The sequence below is a fragment of the Cucurbita pepo genome, chromosome 14 (assembly GCF_057944985.1).
Source record: "Cucurbita pepo subsp. pepo isolate OVF chromosome 14, ASM5794498v1, whole genome shotgun sequence".
In the NCBI taxonomy this organism is placed as follows: Eukaryota; Viridiplantae; Streptophyta; class Magnoliopsida; order Cucurbitales; family Cucurbitaceae; genus Cucurbita; species Cucurbita pepo.
The window spans coordinates 2,519,421-2,532,135 of NC_141811.1; the positions used below are offsets into that span (position 1 = coordinate 2,519,421).

A 12,715-nucleotide genomic window follows, 5' to 3' on the forward strand; every position below is an offset into this window, starting at 1 on the left:
TTAGAATATATTTCAAAGAAACATTTTACGCACATGAACAATAATTCTAAACGCTTCGCTAGTAACATATTCCCTGGAAAATAAACCTCTCCACAGAATCGATCCGATAGGTTTTGAGAGTTCCCCGACCGAAGTTAAGGTTTGCTATGGCTGCATCTTCATAGACCAATCAACTTATGGTTACCATGGTGTTGCAACCATAGAAGCATGAGTTAGCTTACATTTTTCAGTTTCATATGCTACAATGGGAAAAAAAGGGAAATTTTGTTCTAATTTCAGCCGTGAAACATAACTCGAACACATTTCAGGAACAAAAAAGATTAATACATTTTGGAGTAGGCAGTTTATCATTAAAATTGCTGGATCTCTTTCATGTCCAACGACCCATCTCAACTATAGCAAATAAAATTGTGAATACAAAAGCTCCCGAATTTTGTAATAATCTTCACATAAGGGCCCTTCGATGACAACTTGTTGAGTACCAGAACCACCACCCTGCATAAATTGAATATACTATGTTTATGCTTAGAAGCAAACCATGAAAATGGTACTAGCCAAACAACACCATCACAAGCAAATATGCATGCATTTGTGGTATGAAGCTGAAACATGGTTCAAATTCGATAAGCAACATTAAGAGCCATATTCAACTTATCTATTTCCCCCTTTTTTTAGAATTTCTCACCTTCTGACTTGCATCTGAAACCTTGCGTAGGGTAACATACTCGCCACATCTCAAAGCACCCCCAGCAAATTCAACCTGCAATGCATATAGGACGATCATATCGTTCACTTTTAGCGCTCTATTGTAGCTTTAGTGTCTATACATGTCAAAAGGAGATATTCGTTCCCATTGACAAGGGAGGGATTCACAGGCAAAGATACCTGTATTCCCTTGCTGGAAAGAAATTGTTTGAAGTCAGCCATTTTTAGATCCCCAACAAGAACAGATTTATGAGGCAAAGCCGCCTTTGAGAGGGGAAGTAAAGACAACGTTCCATTCTCGGTCTTTCCTACGTCAGCATCAAGCCAAGAGATTTCATAATCTCCTAGCTGTATTCAAAATTATGTCAGGCATCGTAGGGAAGACTGCTTATACTGATACAAAATACAAGTTAATATTGGAGGAAAATTTCATGGATCTCCAAGAACTTTACCTTCTTAAACAGCACATTGCTCATCAGCTTCTCTGAAAGTTGTACCTGAAATTCAAGAATCGGAGATTTGTTAGTCTCAATATTAGAAATGACAACCTGAAAAGGAAATGAATAGTCTCGACTGTACCTTATATGCACACAGATCAGAAGTAACATCAATCGTTTCTTCAATTTGGGGGGCATAGACATGGGGACAGACATTTTTAAGGCAATGTTGCTTAAGATGCTCAGTGGCCTCTGCAGTTCCATGCACCAAGACCTTCAACCAACAATTTAAATAAATAAATAGAATCAAACGGTTGAATCGTTGATTAAAGTAGTTTTTGTGGTAACACTGAACAATGTCTACAAAAAGCTATTGCAACTACACGGATGTGGAAATTTAAGAACCCGGCTAAGAGGAAATTTCTCAGAATACACCAACTTAGCTAAACTGAACTTTCACCCTACAATCAATAGTTACAAGTGCACAAGCTCATACACAACACAAGAGCAGTTGTAAAAAAAACACCATACAAGCTTCAAGGGAGCAACGTGGGAGAGTATTGATTTAATTGATCTCCCATCTGAACGACCTTCGAAATCCATGTAATGCAATGAGCATTTAACTTGGACCTGGATAGGGAAATTACAGAAAAAATCATTGAGCCAATCAATAGATAAATAACTTGATTGTATCATCAAATTGAACATAGGTACAAAGATGATCAATGGAAAGTATAAATATTAAGCACTTAAAAAAAAAGTGATATATCAGAAAAAAAATATATATATATTTATACACATACACACACAAAGACAGATCAGAGAGATAGTTTATTAACCCATTATAACCTTCTCTTATTAAGTCAAATATTTTCCTTAAAATAAACTTTATATACATATACTGGAGACAATAACATTACATACACATTCATGTGAATTCAGTCGACCAATATAAACCTTAAACAGAACTTTAACAGGAGATCAACTTACTGTCAATTCGTTAGATACAACTTTTGAAGGCTTCATATCCAGAATCAAGTTAGCAGCAGTTTCATCTAGTTTTCCATCCACGTCCACACCACCCTGTAAGTATGATTCTAGTAAATTAGCAATCATCCATGCACAACAAAAAATGACGAGGGGCATAAAAGTCCATTTGACTGTGTGTCCCAACTATATGAATTGGCTACATGGATGCATTTTGATCTTCACACGGCTGTTCCCAGGGAATTTGATAGCAGTCCTTAGCTGTTACTTTTCATTCCTCTCAATGTTGGTTACTCATCAACATTAATAATATTGACAAATCTCAAAACTAACTATATATATATCCTATTCCTAAAACCAGCCCAAGCAGGATCTTACATTCCAAATGTTATTGAACAAAATGGTTTCTATTCTCAAAAAAATAATAATAATAAATAAATAAAACAAATCGGTTTCCTAAATTTTACCACAAGAAAGGCTTTCTATTTCAACCCACAACCTATCAACCAATTTAACATTTCATTTCAATCAATCTTACACGTGTCCAGGAATTAAATGCAGATAATTACATCAAAGAATCTTACATGCGGCGCTGATTGGTCCATGTCTTCATCCTTAATTACATAATCATCAGGATTGATTACTTCACCAAAATCATCCCATGCGGAAGTGTTTTCATAAAAGGGAAACATTGGAGAAACGCTTGTTGAAGGAGGAACAAAACCATCAATAAATATGTCTCGGTATGCACCTCCATGTGAACCAACTACTGCAAGATACAATCAGCAACCAATCAATTCCACTAACAATTATTAAAACGTACATTAAAACAATTCCAATAAAAAAACACAATCATAGGCATGTATGGGGAATTTTTCACAGTTTAAACCACTAGATGTCCATTAGCCAAATACAAAGAAATGAAGGGAGATTTTACAGTAAAGTGTAAATGAATGGAAATTGATTCAAAGCAAAACATAAATCACAGACCATTTGATGATTGCAGGTTAGGATCCTCATTTCTAGTGTCACTGAAATGCATGTATATTCTTAGGACTAAGAAAAGATAGTGACACCTTCAACTAAAATAACTGGTGGTGCCCAAGCAATGGGGATATTTATAGCATTTCTAAACCATCTTAAAACCTGGCACATCAGTGTACACTTCGTGTTCTATGTTTCCATGATAGAGTTTGGGAAAACATTTTGCTAATATTTATGCAACCAAATCCTATTTTCACTTAAAATGTCTTTTCCAATTCAAGTTAAAAAGTTTGGATGCTCATAATTTCCTTGCTAAAAAAAGTTTGCACGTGTCTAGAAAACTGCAGTTATCAATCATCATACCATCTGGTGCTACATTACTGCTAGCATCAATGATCATTGGATCACCAATATCGTTATCAGTTCCATGTGATGCTTTAGATTGTTCCTCCTTAAGCAAACTAGCCTTAAGAGCTTCTTCCTTTTTCCTGTTTTGCTCTTCTTCATAAGCAACGAGCTCATCTCCGGTCAAAGGGACTCTCTTAGACACAGTTACCTTAACAGCTTTGGGAGGTGGATCTGCTTGAAGCATGCGGGCCAAAGTTCCAAACTACATTTTCCAACTGATGGGGGTTACACATTCACAATATAAGTGTAGAAATTATAAGAGTTCAAAGAAGCATGCAGTTGATCAGGTATATGCAGAAGGGGGAGAAAGAAAGAAAGGAGAAAAAATTACTTTTCCAACTTCCAAGCACAGTCATAGCAAGACACGCCCATGGCACCAAGAGTATACATTTTTTAAGAGAAACAACTTTTCATTGAGAAAAAATGAAATAATACATAGGCAAGAGGTGGTTAGGGCTCCAAGTACACACATTCCTTCTCCCGGTCCTAAAATCAAACTCTTCTATCAAAGATAGAATGATTGTGACATCCGTCATTTTCCTATCAAACAAAGGACGATGGAAATCGAATGAAAAGGAAAAAAGCTCCCTAACAAATCTAAGTCATCAGCCACAAAGGAATTTTTCGAGGAGGAAAATGATAAAGACAAGGAAACGAAGTGCACCTAGAGTAATCGACTACCAATGAATCAATGACTTGCTAGAACTTGTACAAGAACAACAAAGAAAGAAACTACGAATAATATTAAAAGTGTTTTGATTTTCTATTAAAGAAACTCTAGTCAAATGGAAGATGTTTAGAAAATGGAAACAAAGATGGAACGGCATTTATGCAAGGTGTAACAAATCAATTTTGAAGAACAGTTACTCAGTTCCGAGGACTGAAGATAAATAGACCAAGACATGAAAAATCACTATAAGTCTGGCTAGATAATCATGTAAACAAGCTACTAAAGAATACCTGGCCTCTTTCAGAAAAAAGGACGAGATTTTTGGCATCCGTTGCCCACTCAACAAAAATGTCATGTGAGTAACCAGCTTCCAAACTAGCCATTGATGCTAGAACAACCTATAAGACACCCCATATAGACGTCAATACATTTAAACCTCAAGCAAAAGGAGGTAAACATATAACAAAATTAACAATTTGTTGCAATCAACCTTTGGTCCATCTGGAGCATTATCAAGTTCACTTTTGTTTATTAGAAGGGTGACATGCCTGCAAGATTTAAAACAACAGCCTGGTAAGAGTTCCTAGTTCCATTTGTATGACTTCACACAGCACTCTGCTGCACTAAAACTTATTTTAGTCTATCTCAATTTCTTTAATCAAAGGTAAATAAAGCATGCTATCGAGTGTGAAATATGTAGCACTTGAACCCTCAAGGCAATGGGATTGACCGGTAACTACCCCCTGTTTCCTATCAAAAGATTAAAAAAAATGTAATACTTGGAAGAATACTTACTTGAGAAGAAAGGCGTTGTTCCGTGTGTGTTCAAAAGACTTCGCTATTGAATCACTCATCCACTCTAGGAAACTCTTGATATAATCAATTGTGCTAGATGCGACGTAAGTTAAAAAGAAAATGGGAAAATTTAAACTTTCCTCTTCCCAGTACTGCAATAATAACAATGAGACTAAATATTATAGCTTAATTAACACGACATAAAAAAATTTAAACAAAAAAAGAGGAGACAAAAGTTTTGTCTTTCACCAACTAACCCATTCTAAAATTTGAATAAGCTCCAACACTCGCCCAGCAGTATCAACAGGAAGTAAGACATTTCCATTAGCTCTTAAGGTCTTCTGAATAGTATCTATGTTAATCAAAATGATAACTTCCATCAACAATTCTTGGCAAAAACGACTAAGCATCCATAACAAAGGACTTTTAGAATATACTTTTATGCTACAAGTAGAGCATGGGAGGGGGGAATGAAGCAAAAGATGGAATCTCTGGAAGGATTTTAAGTACCTCCAAATTCTTTGTCCTTCTGACGCCTGTAAGGCTGATTATTTAGAGCATTATAAGCATCGGTTATCAATACAGCAGGTCGCACAAATGACTCTAGAATGGTTCCATTCAGATGCCTGATAGTAAGTTAAATAAGCATTGTGTATTACACTTTTGTGTGAGTAGTCTTAACGCAGGTGTTGGTGCTTGTAATAACGGTTACCATACCTTTCCTTGCGGTGGTTAAAATCAACAGCATATATAACATCTTCTCCATCCTTAGTTATCTTCCATAGGGTTCCCCCCAATAAATGCCCAGCCACATGAGGTGCAATAACTATTCCCTCTCCTTTGCCTGTCATAAAGTATCAGAGAAGAGAAAAAAGGGGGAAAATAGTTATGTACAACCTAAGTAATGGTAAACAAATAGTAAGTCCTAACCTTCTTCCTGAGTGCAAAACAGTACATTATTGGCTTGTGGACTTTACTTTTCCTTTATTTTGAGATATCTACTTCTTTTGTTGAAAATATTGAGTGGTTTCAAGTTAGCCATTGTTTTGTTAAGCTTTCTGGCTTCCTCCATATTCTTTTATTGTTTTTAATGAAAGCTTTTTCTCATCTAGCAAAATGAAATTTATATATTTTAAATTGGAGCTTCTTTTTGTAGCTTTGTCGTTTCTATTAGCCCATTGATTTTGCTCCTTCGTATTGAGGCTCTCCTTTTTATTGCTTTCATTTATTCTCAAAGAAAGACGGTTTTTTCATCAATAAAATTTTAACAAATTATCACATTGCTACATGAACAACCATGGAGAATGAACAATTCAGTCTAAGAAGTAGGCCATGCTTCATATAATATAAGTTAGATAGCTTAACACTTTACCGCTAATTGGACATTCAAACTCAATTGTTAATTGTTTTTATAATTTCTTTTTATTTCAACACAATGAAACAAGCTCGAGCATGAGGATACAACAAAATAAGAGAGCATAGGAATTTCTGTGAACAAGAGACAAAAGCTTTGAACAAAAAATGTATACAAAAGGAGGGGCGATAAGGAGTTCAAATATTAAAAACTTAAGCATATCAATGGTAGGACTTATTTTATTCTGAATTTCCTTTTCTTTTAAGACATTGAATAATATAAAAATACTTATATTTGGTTTTCCATTGCTTTTATAAGCTTTTGTTATAAAATGTAGCATATTTGGAAGCACGTCATTGGCTTCTTTAATTTCCCATAGGTGACACATATCTTAAATCCTATATCATAACATACTTTACAGAAAGTATTTCAAAACATATATGTTGTCATGGGTGTGTCCTGAGGTTCCCTCGCTTTTTTTCTTTTTATTCCGGAAGGACAGTCATTATTGTAACATATCATGCTATAACATGTTTGTGCTTCTCAGATGAATGACTGAATGATTTTCGAAGATACATTAGGTGGGTCATCAGTATAGACCATATACAATCACTAGGCAACCAAGAGAAAGAGGGATCGATTAGCTTTGATCTAACAATAAACAAGCCCAAGAAAAGGCACCTGAAAGATGATGATTCTGGGAGTATGTTAGCCTGGTTACAACTTGGAAAGCAGAATCGATATCATCCAGCGTAAATAGATCAAACTCTGAAACTTGCTGCATAAGGGAAAGGGGAGGTGTCCATATGGCAACACCCAGCACAAAGACAGTAAAGAAAAGCTAGTGAAAACAACAATCAGGAATCAATGGTAAATTTGTGAAGCAGAGACTATTATTCTGACTTAAATATTATTTTTAAAAAAAATCTACTCATAACAATGCTAATATGAAATGTCGGCAATCGATTAGCAACCATGTAATTACGAAATATATAACTTGGATCCGACAATAATTCCCCACCCCCCACCCACACACAAGCAAAAAAGAATTAAAATTCTTTAAAACAACGTACAGCAAAAATTTCGAGGGTCCAAGCCCACATAAACTGGCGAGTGATAATTGACCTAGATAAATTAACCAAAACTTGCTTGGTCAGTCATCACTCACATAATTGTAGGAGTCTACCACGCTCACAAGGCTACAACAAAAAGGACTATTTTCTTCACAACACTTCAAACTTGACCGCAAGTATACAAGCTTACTTTAGTAGGATCTATTCAATAGGTTATACAACTAGGTTCTTGAGTTTTAAAGAAACTTGATGGCAAGTAGTTCAGGTAAATAGTATAGTAGCTTGTTTGATTTGGTTAATTCATAACTTTAAGGAACCAAATTATATGAAAAAAATAATTACCTTCCTCGCTATAAACTGATCATACATTGTAAGAAGGCCCAATCGATACACGGGTTCAGTGGAATATACTGGAGCAGAAAGTCCAAGTTGTTTCATGGCATATGGAAGGGCACCGAGGTGAAGTGTATCAGGATGTGATATCAAAACTGCATCAATCGTCGATGCCACCCTGAAAAACCACAATTACGTATTAAGGGCGATGAAGTAAACAAAAATCAAGAGTTTGTAGCCCAATTGTTGAGAAGCCTTTTCGCGAGTTATTCACTCCGAACCCTTTAATCCAAAAAAAGATTGTTACACTCAAATGTAAGAAGAACTTCTAATGAACCATTCCACCGATTTTCTTAAGAACCTAACACGTTTCAGAACCGGCGAAAACAGCTAGGTATCACTGATTTCCTTACTCGGCTAGTACCAGTCGACAGTCACATGGCATTCAGTAACTTCAATACATGAAACTTACGAGTTCAGCTCAAACAAAAAAGATTGCAAAGAAATGTTGAGAAAGCGAACCTGGATAGAGGTTGAAGAAGAGCAGGATCGAAGTGGTCGTTCCAACCACAGTCGATAAGGAAGTTGAAGCCGTCAACGGAGACCAAATAGGATAAAGGATTTTCATTGTACACGCCGCAAAGAGGCGTCACCTGAACAGAGGTTCCCATTGATACGAAGCTCCAAACTATCTGCAACTCCCTAGTTTTGGAGGAGCAAGGAGGTTTTAGGGAAAATGGCGGGGTGGTTTTTTTCTTTTTCTTTTTTCTTTTTTTTTTTTGTTTCCTTTTTGATACGGCGTCGTTTTGGTAGTTTTTTTTGTTTTTTTTTTTTTGTTTCATTCCTCTCAAACTAAGAACCGGACGATGTAGAAATATGTTCAAGACCTCGATTTATATTTATAAAAAATGAAGCAGCTAATGAAAATAATAAGATTTTAAATTGTTCTGTGATATTTTATTCATGTTGATTTATTCCAAATTATCGCCGTATTGAATTTTACTCAATAAGTTAAAGTTCGGGTTCTATTTGTACCCACGATAACACGTCGCGATTTAAACCATGATTAAACCATGATTCTACCTTCACTCGTATGAAATGTTTTTAAGCCGCCTAGTTTAAACTTAAAATTATTGAAAAAAAAAATTTTGAACCATTTAATCTAAAAGTATCATATATCGTGATAAACTAAATGAGTATGTTTCGTCATAGTGATTCAAGATCAATTTAATTTTTCTCCTTTCCAAGAGATACAAACCTATAAAATCCTTACGGATTCTTTTGAGTCTTCCTATGAAAATCAAAAGATTGTTTAAATATATAAACATAAGGGATCCATGTCCCTAGATGCATCATCGAATCGAGAAAATGAAATCGAAGCGAGAGATCGTTTTTTCCCACGTTACCCACACCAAAGTTGAAGCATTCTTACCCCCTTTTCATTAATGAGTCGAGCGTTTAAACATAACTTTTGTAAGCCGTGCAATTTCAATACAGATAACAAATGTTTTCAAAGGATGGCATTTGATACAGCAAATGATTTTACAACTCTCTTCATGAACAAAGAAAGAGGGGTATTGCGCAGAAGAGGCGAGTGATTCAAACTACTTCTACTTCACGTACTTTATCATTGGGGTTCGGCAAAGGCCCTTCCCATAACTCCAAAAAATCCTTCCTTATCCAAGATATGGCAATAACAGGTCCCAGTGTAGAAGGCACCTGCAGACACCATTAAGAATACAAGAGTAAGAAGCAGATAAGTAACAGTGATCGAGTCCTCAATTCATTTGAGAATTGTAGATATTCGAATTTTCAACCAACATGAAATATTTCTATGCTTAAGGTAGTTTTAATGTAATAATATACGAGGGAGAAAACTTAAAAGAACAATGACTCGGGATGTAAAAAGATCTCGGGACTCCCTCTTTCTCTCTAAAAATGCCACTCAACTAACTAGTTGATAATTTACTAAATGTGAACGAGAATGGAGGAACAGGACTCTTTTTCCAATAATCTAAGCTCTTATAAGAATATGCATACATGAATGATGTAGAAAAGATTGTAGGCGTAGAAAACACGATGTAGAAATGACTTTTCCATGGTTTTGTCGGATCATCCTTTCAGGGAAGCTAAAGCTCTGTTGTGGAAATTTATCATCAGGGCTTTTCTTTGGAATCTTTGAAAAAAAAAGAAACCGAAGATTTTTTTTTGGATAAAGAAGTTCTTTTTTACAAGCTTTTTTATTCTGTTGTCTATCATGCTATCTCTCGATGTAAATCTACAAATATCTTTTCTTCTTATAGTTATGCTACTCCATTAACAACTTGGGCAAGCTTTTCGTAATCACCATGAATTATCCATCATTTTTTGTAATTTCATACATCAGTGAAATTGTTTTTTATCTTGTGTGTGTGTATATGTGTGCATACATCAGATATGAATAACGTAGAAAAGATGAAACAGCATTACCAGATACAATAGGGCAGGTTGGGGCGAGTGAGTCAAAACACCAGCTGCTAGAGCGGTCACCAGCCCAATGGCATAACCAGGCAGGGCATACCAAATGTATTTGTGGCCCCTTGCGTGCATATCTAAGAGATTGACTGTATCCCTACTCTTCCGATGGTCAAAACAAAGAACTAGAGCTAGAAACATGGCAGGAATTGCCTACAATGTGAAACAACGAACATTACAAAAACAGTGGGTTTGATCAAGACAGAACAGGAATGAAGGTCTTCACTAATCCACACTTGGTGGCTAGGGTCTTCCCCTTCCTTTTGTTTATACCAATTATCAAAGTCTATTGTTCCATTTTATAGATAGAAATTCACACAGAAATAGGTCTCCAAGTATCCAGATGCAGGCAAGAAACAACAATTACCATATTGATATAATGGAGCATAATGTTGAGTTGCAGGATTTTCTGATCTTGATTAACATTGTAATTGTATTTTAACGGCAGGTGACTAATTTCATGAAGTCTTACCAGTGAAAGATGAACAAACTTAATATTAACAACTATTGCTGGAGGAAGTTATATGACGAAAGAAAATGCAGGGAAAATACAATAGCATACCATATCACCAAGGCCAAGCATCATGAAATCAGTGGCATTTTTTCCTGGAATGACTCCACCAAGTAAGTTCCTTGGAAAAACTATCTTGACGGGTAACTCCAGCTTCTTAGTTATCAATTGCAGACCAGGAAGACTCAGACTATTAGCAACTGTGTGAACAGGATTCGATGCTTGCTGAGTTGCTACAGATACCATTACATTAGCTCCAAAGAATCTCTCAGAGAAGAAGACCCAGAAAATATCATATACAAAGAGACAAACGAGGAGCATTGCACATATTTTAACATTAGGGAGACGTACATGGCTGACAAATGCAACACATATTGAAATTCCCAACAAATTGTTCAATATCCAATGCCCAGAAACAAGCCATGCTGCAACTAAACCAAAACATGCCATCAACAATAACCCTTGAATTCGTGTAAATGACTTGGAACAACACCTTGATACGTAAGGATCAGCCAATCCAAACTGAGACTTTAAACAGGCCATGTAAGGCGCTAAACAGAAGAAGAGGGATGAAACCGAAGCAACTGCTGTGAATGCAGTAAGGAGTTGGGACACGGAAGAAAACAGGTAGAACATCAAAAGCAAACTGCAAGAACTCATAACTGGGATCATTAGTGCTTGGGATCTGTCTAAGGTAATGGAAGCTTCTGAAAAGTCACGGTTTCGCTCCATTTCCTTCCCATAATTTAGGGCCCGGAAAGCTGATCCAAATGTAACAGCCACTGCAGTCACAATGAGAGTGACAGGTGCAGGTTCCAGCAAATATATAAGTTTCCACAAAGACTCCATAATGAACTAATTGTGATTCTTCAACTTTGTTGTCAATTTAAAACTCCTAAAACTGTAAATTTGGCAACCAAAGTTGCATTCTTTCTCTGATGTAAGCTTGACCAGAGAAATTCATGCAACCTGCAAGATCAAAAGCAGCAGTTAATTAACTAAAGAAAACACACACATGCACGCGCAGCAAACAAATTATGAAGAACCATTTAAATGCTGGCTTTCAAGAATCTATTCTAAGTTAAGGCCTCAGGGAAAAGAGTAATTGCATACGATGTTCTGCAATAAACAAATGCTATGAAATTTCTTAAACTGGAAATGGAGAAGGAAAAAAAAAAAAAAAAACAAACAAACAAAATGAGCAGTCGAAAATTCAACCAAAAAATAAATTTCTGGAAATATTATCATAACTTTGTATTTTAAACGAATAGCTCTGACAGTCAATCCAGTCGGTTCCCATCCAGCTCACAACTAAATCAGTAGAGAGAATGCAATATGGGAAAATCATTAGATGACTTATCCCAAGAACCAAGACATTTACAAACACAGTCAATGATTATATCAGCTACCAACCGTCGAAAGGATTCAAACAATTTCTCGAAACAATTCCTCGTTTTCCTCAACAACCAGACAAGAGGTCGACGGGACCTGGAAATGCAACTCCCATTATCTTTCCAATTGATACACCAGGCAATTGACAAAATCTATCCACAGAATTAACACATATCTATGGTAAAAACATTAAAACAACAAAATCCTACTCGTAGTGCAGTGATAACGAGCGCAGAAACAGAACCATATACGTACATAATAATCGATCAAGGTTCTCACTCAAGCAGATTGCAAAATTAGGGTTCCTCAAAATCAGACGATTAACGAAGAAGACTAACCTTGGACTTCGAAGCTCTTCGAACTCAGGACCTTTCCTCTTAGCCACTCTGAAGTCTGATCGGCCAAATCTATTTGCTCGAAATGGGGTGCTGAATGTAAACAAAAATTATTTCGCTTAATTACAAGAGTAGCCCTTCTTCGCACGCAAAGAGAGAGTATTTATTTATTCATTATTATTTTCTCCTCCTCGCAAAAGGGAGTATTTACAGATTA

The 12,715-nt window shown here is 36.0% G+C and overlaps 2 protein-coding genes across 3 annotated transcripts; both read right to left on the reverse strand.

Annotated features, from left to right (window-relative positions):
• Positions 1 to 130: 130 nt before the first annotated feature.
• On the reverse strand, positions 131 to 8,482 carry CPSF100 (cleavage and polyadenylation specificity factor 100). The gene is made up of 18 exons (XM_023696660.2): positions 8,269 to 8,482; positions 7,756 to 7,924; positions 7,022 to 7,118; positions 5,704 to 5,830; positions 5,497 to 5,612; positions 5,244 to 5,338; positions 4,987 to 5,138; positions 4,682 to 4,739; positions 4,482 to 4,589; positions 3,477 to 3,723; positions 2,714 to 2,898; positions 2,133 to 2,225; positions 1,674 to 1,772; positions 1,285 to 1,416; positions 1,158 to 1,202; positions 886 to 1,053; positions 686 to 760; positions 131 to 495 (listed from the first exon to the last, which is right to left on the reverse strand). Exons 1-18 carry the CDS (start codon positions 8,415 to 8,417, stop codon positions 394 to 396), a joined length of 2,217 nt encoding a protein of 738 aa, XP_023552428.1. The 5' UTR covers positions 8,418 to 8,482; the 3' UTR covers positions 131 to 393.
• A 681-nt stretch (positions 8,483 to 9,163) lies between these two features.
• On the reverse strand, positions 9,164 to 12,671 carry LOC111810553 (signal peptide peptidase-like 1). Of its 2 annotated transcripts, XM_023697271.2 has the most exons (5): positions 12,502 to 12,671; positions 12,185 to 12,259; positions 10,823 to 11,740; positions 10,216 to 10,413; positions 9,164 to 9,465 (listed from the first exon to the last, which is right to left on the reverse strand). In XM_023697271.2, the coding sequence occupies exons 3-5, from the start codon at positions 11,618 to 11,620 to the stop codon at positions 9,346 to 9,348; spliced, it is 1,116 nt and encodes a 371-aa protein (XP_023553039.2). In that variant the 5' UTR covers positions 11,621 to 11,740; positions 12,185 to 12,259; positions 12,502 to 12,671; the 3' UTR covers positions 9,164 to 9,345. The 2 variants fall into 2 exon arrangements, with proteins under 2 accessions (XP_023553039.2, XP_023553038.2); XM_023697270.2 differs by lacking the exon at positions 12,185 to 12,259.
• Positions 12,672 to 12,715: the final 44 nt, after the last annotated feature.

Bases quoted from the DNA above. Each gene is read 5' to 3' on its own strand.
- CPSF100 (XM_023696660.2), bottom strand. From the start codon at position 8,417: ATGGGAACCTCTGTTCAGGTGACGCCTCTTTGCGGCGTGTACAATGAA. The intron at 5,831-7,021 runs GTGCCTTTTCTT...ACTTTATGACAG, and splicing joins CCAGAATCATCATCTTTCAG to GCAAAGGAGAGGGAATAGTT. The intron at 2,226-2,713 runs GTAAGATTCTTT...TCATACTTACAG, and splicing joins TGGACCAATCAGCGCCGCAT to GGTGGTGTGGACGTGGATGG.
- LOC111810553 (XM_023697270.2), bottom strand. From the start codon at position 11,620: ATGGAGTCTTTGTGGAAACTTATATATTTGCTGGAACCTGCACCTGTC. The intron at 10,414-10,822 runs GTATGCTATTGT...TTCACATTGTAG, and splicing joins TGCTTGGCCTTGGTGATATG to GCAATTCCTGCCATGTTTCT. The intron at 9,466-10,215 runs GTAATGCTGTTT...TGGTGTCTGCAG, and splicing joins AACCTGCCCTATTGTATCTG to GTGCCTTCTACACTGGGACC.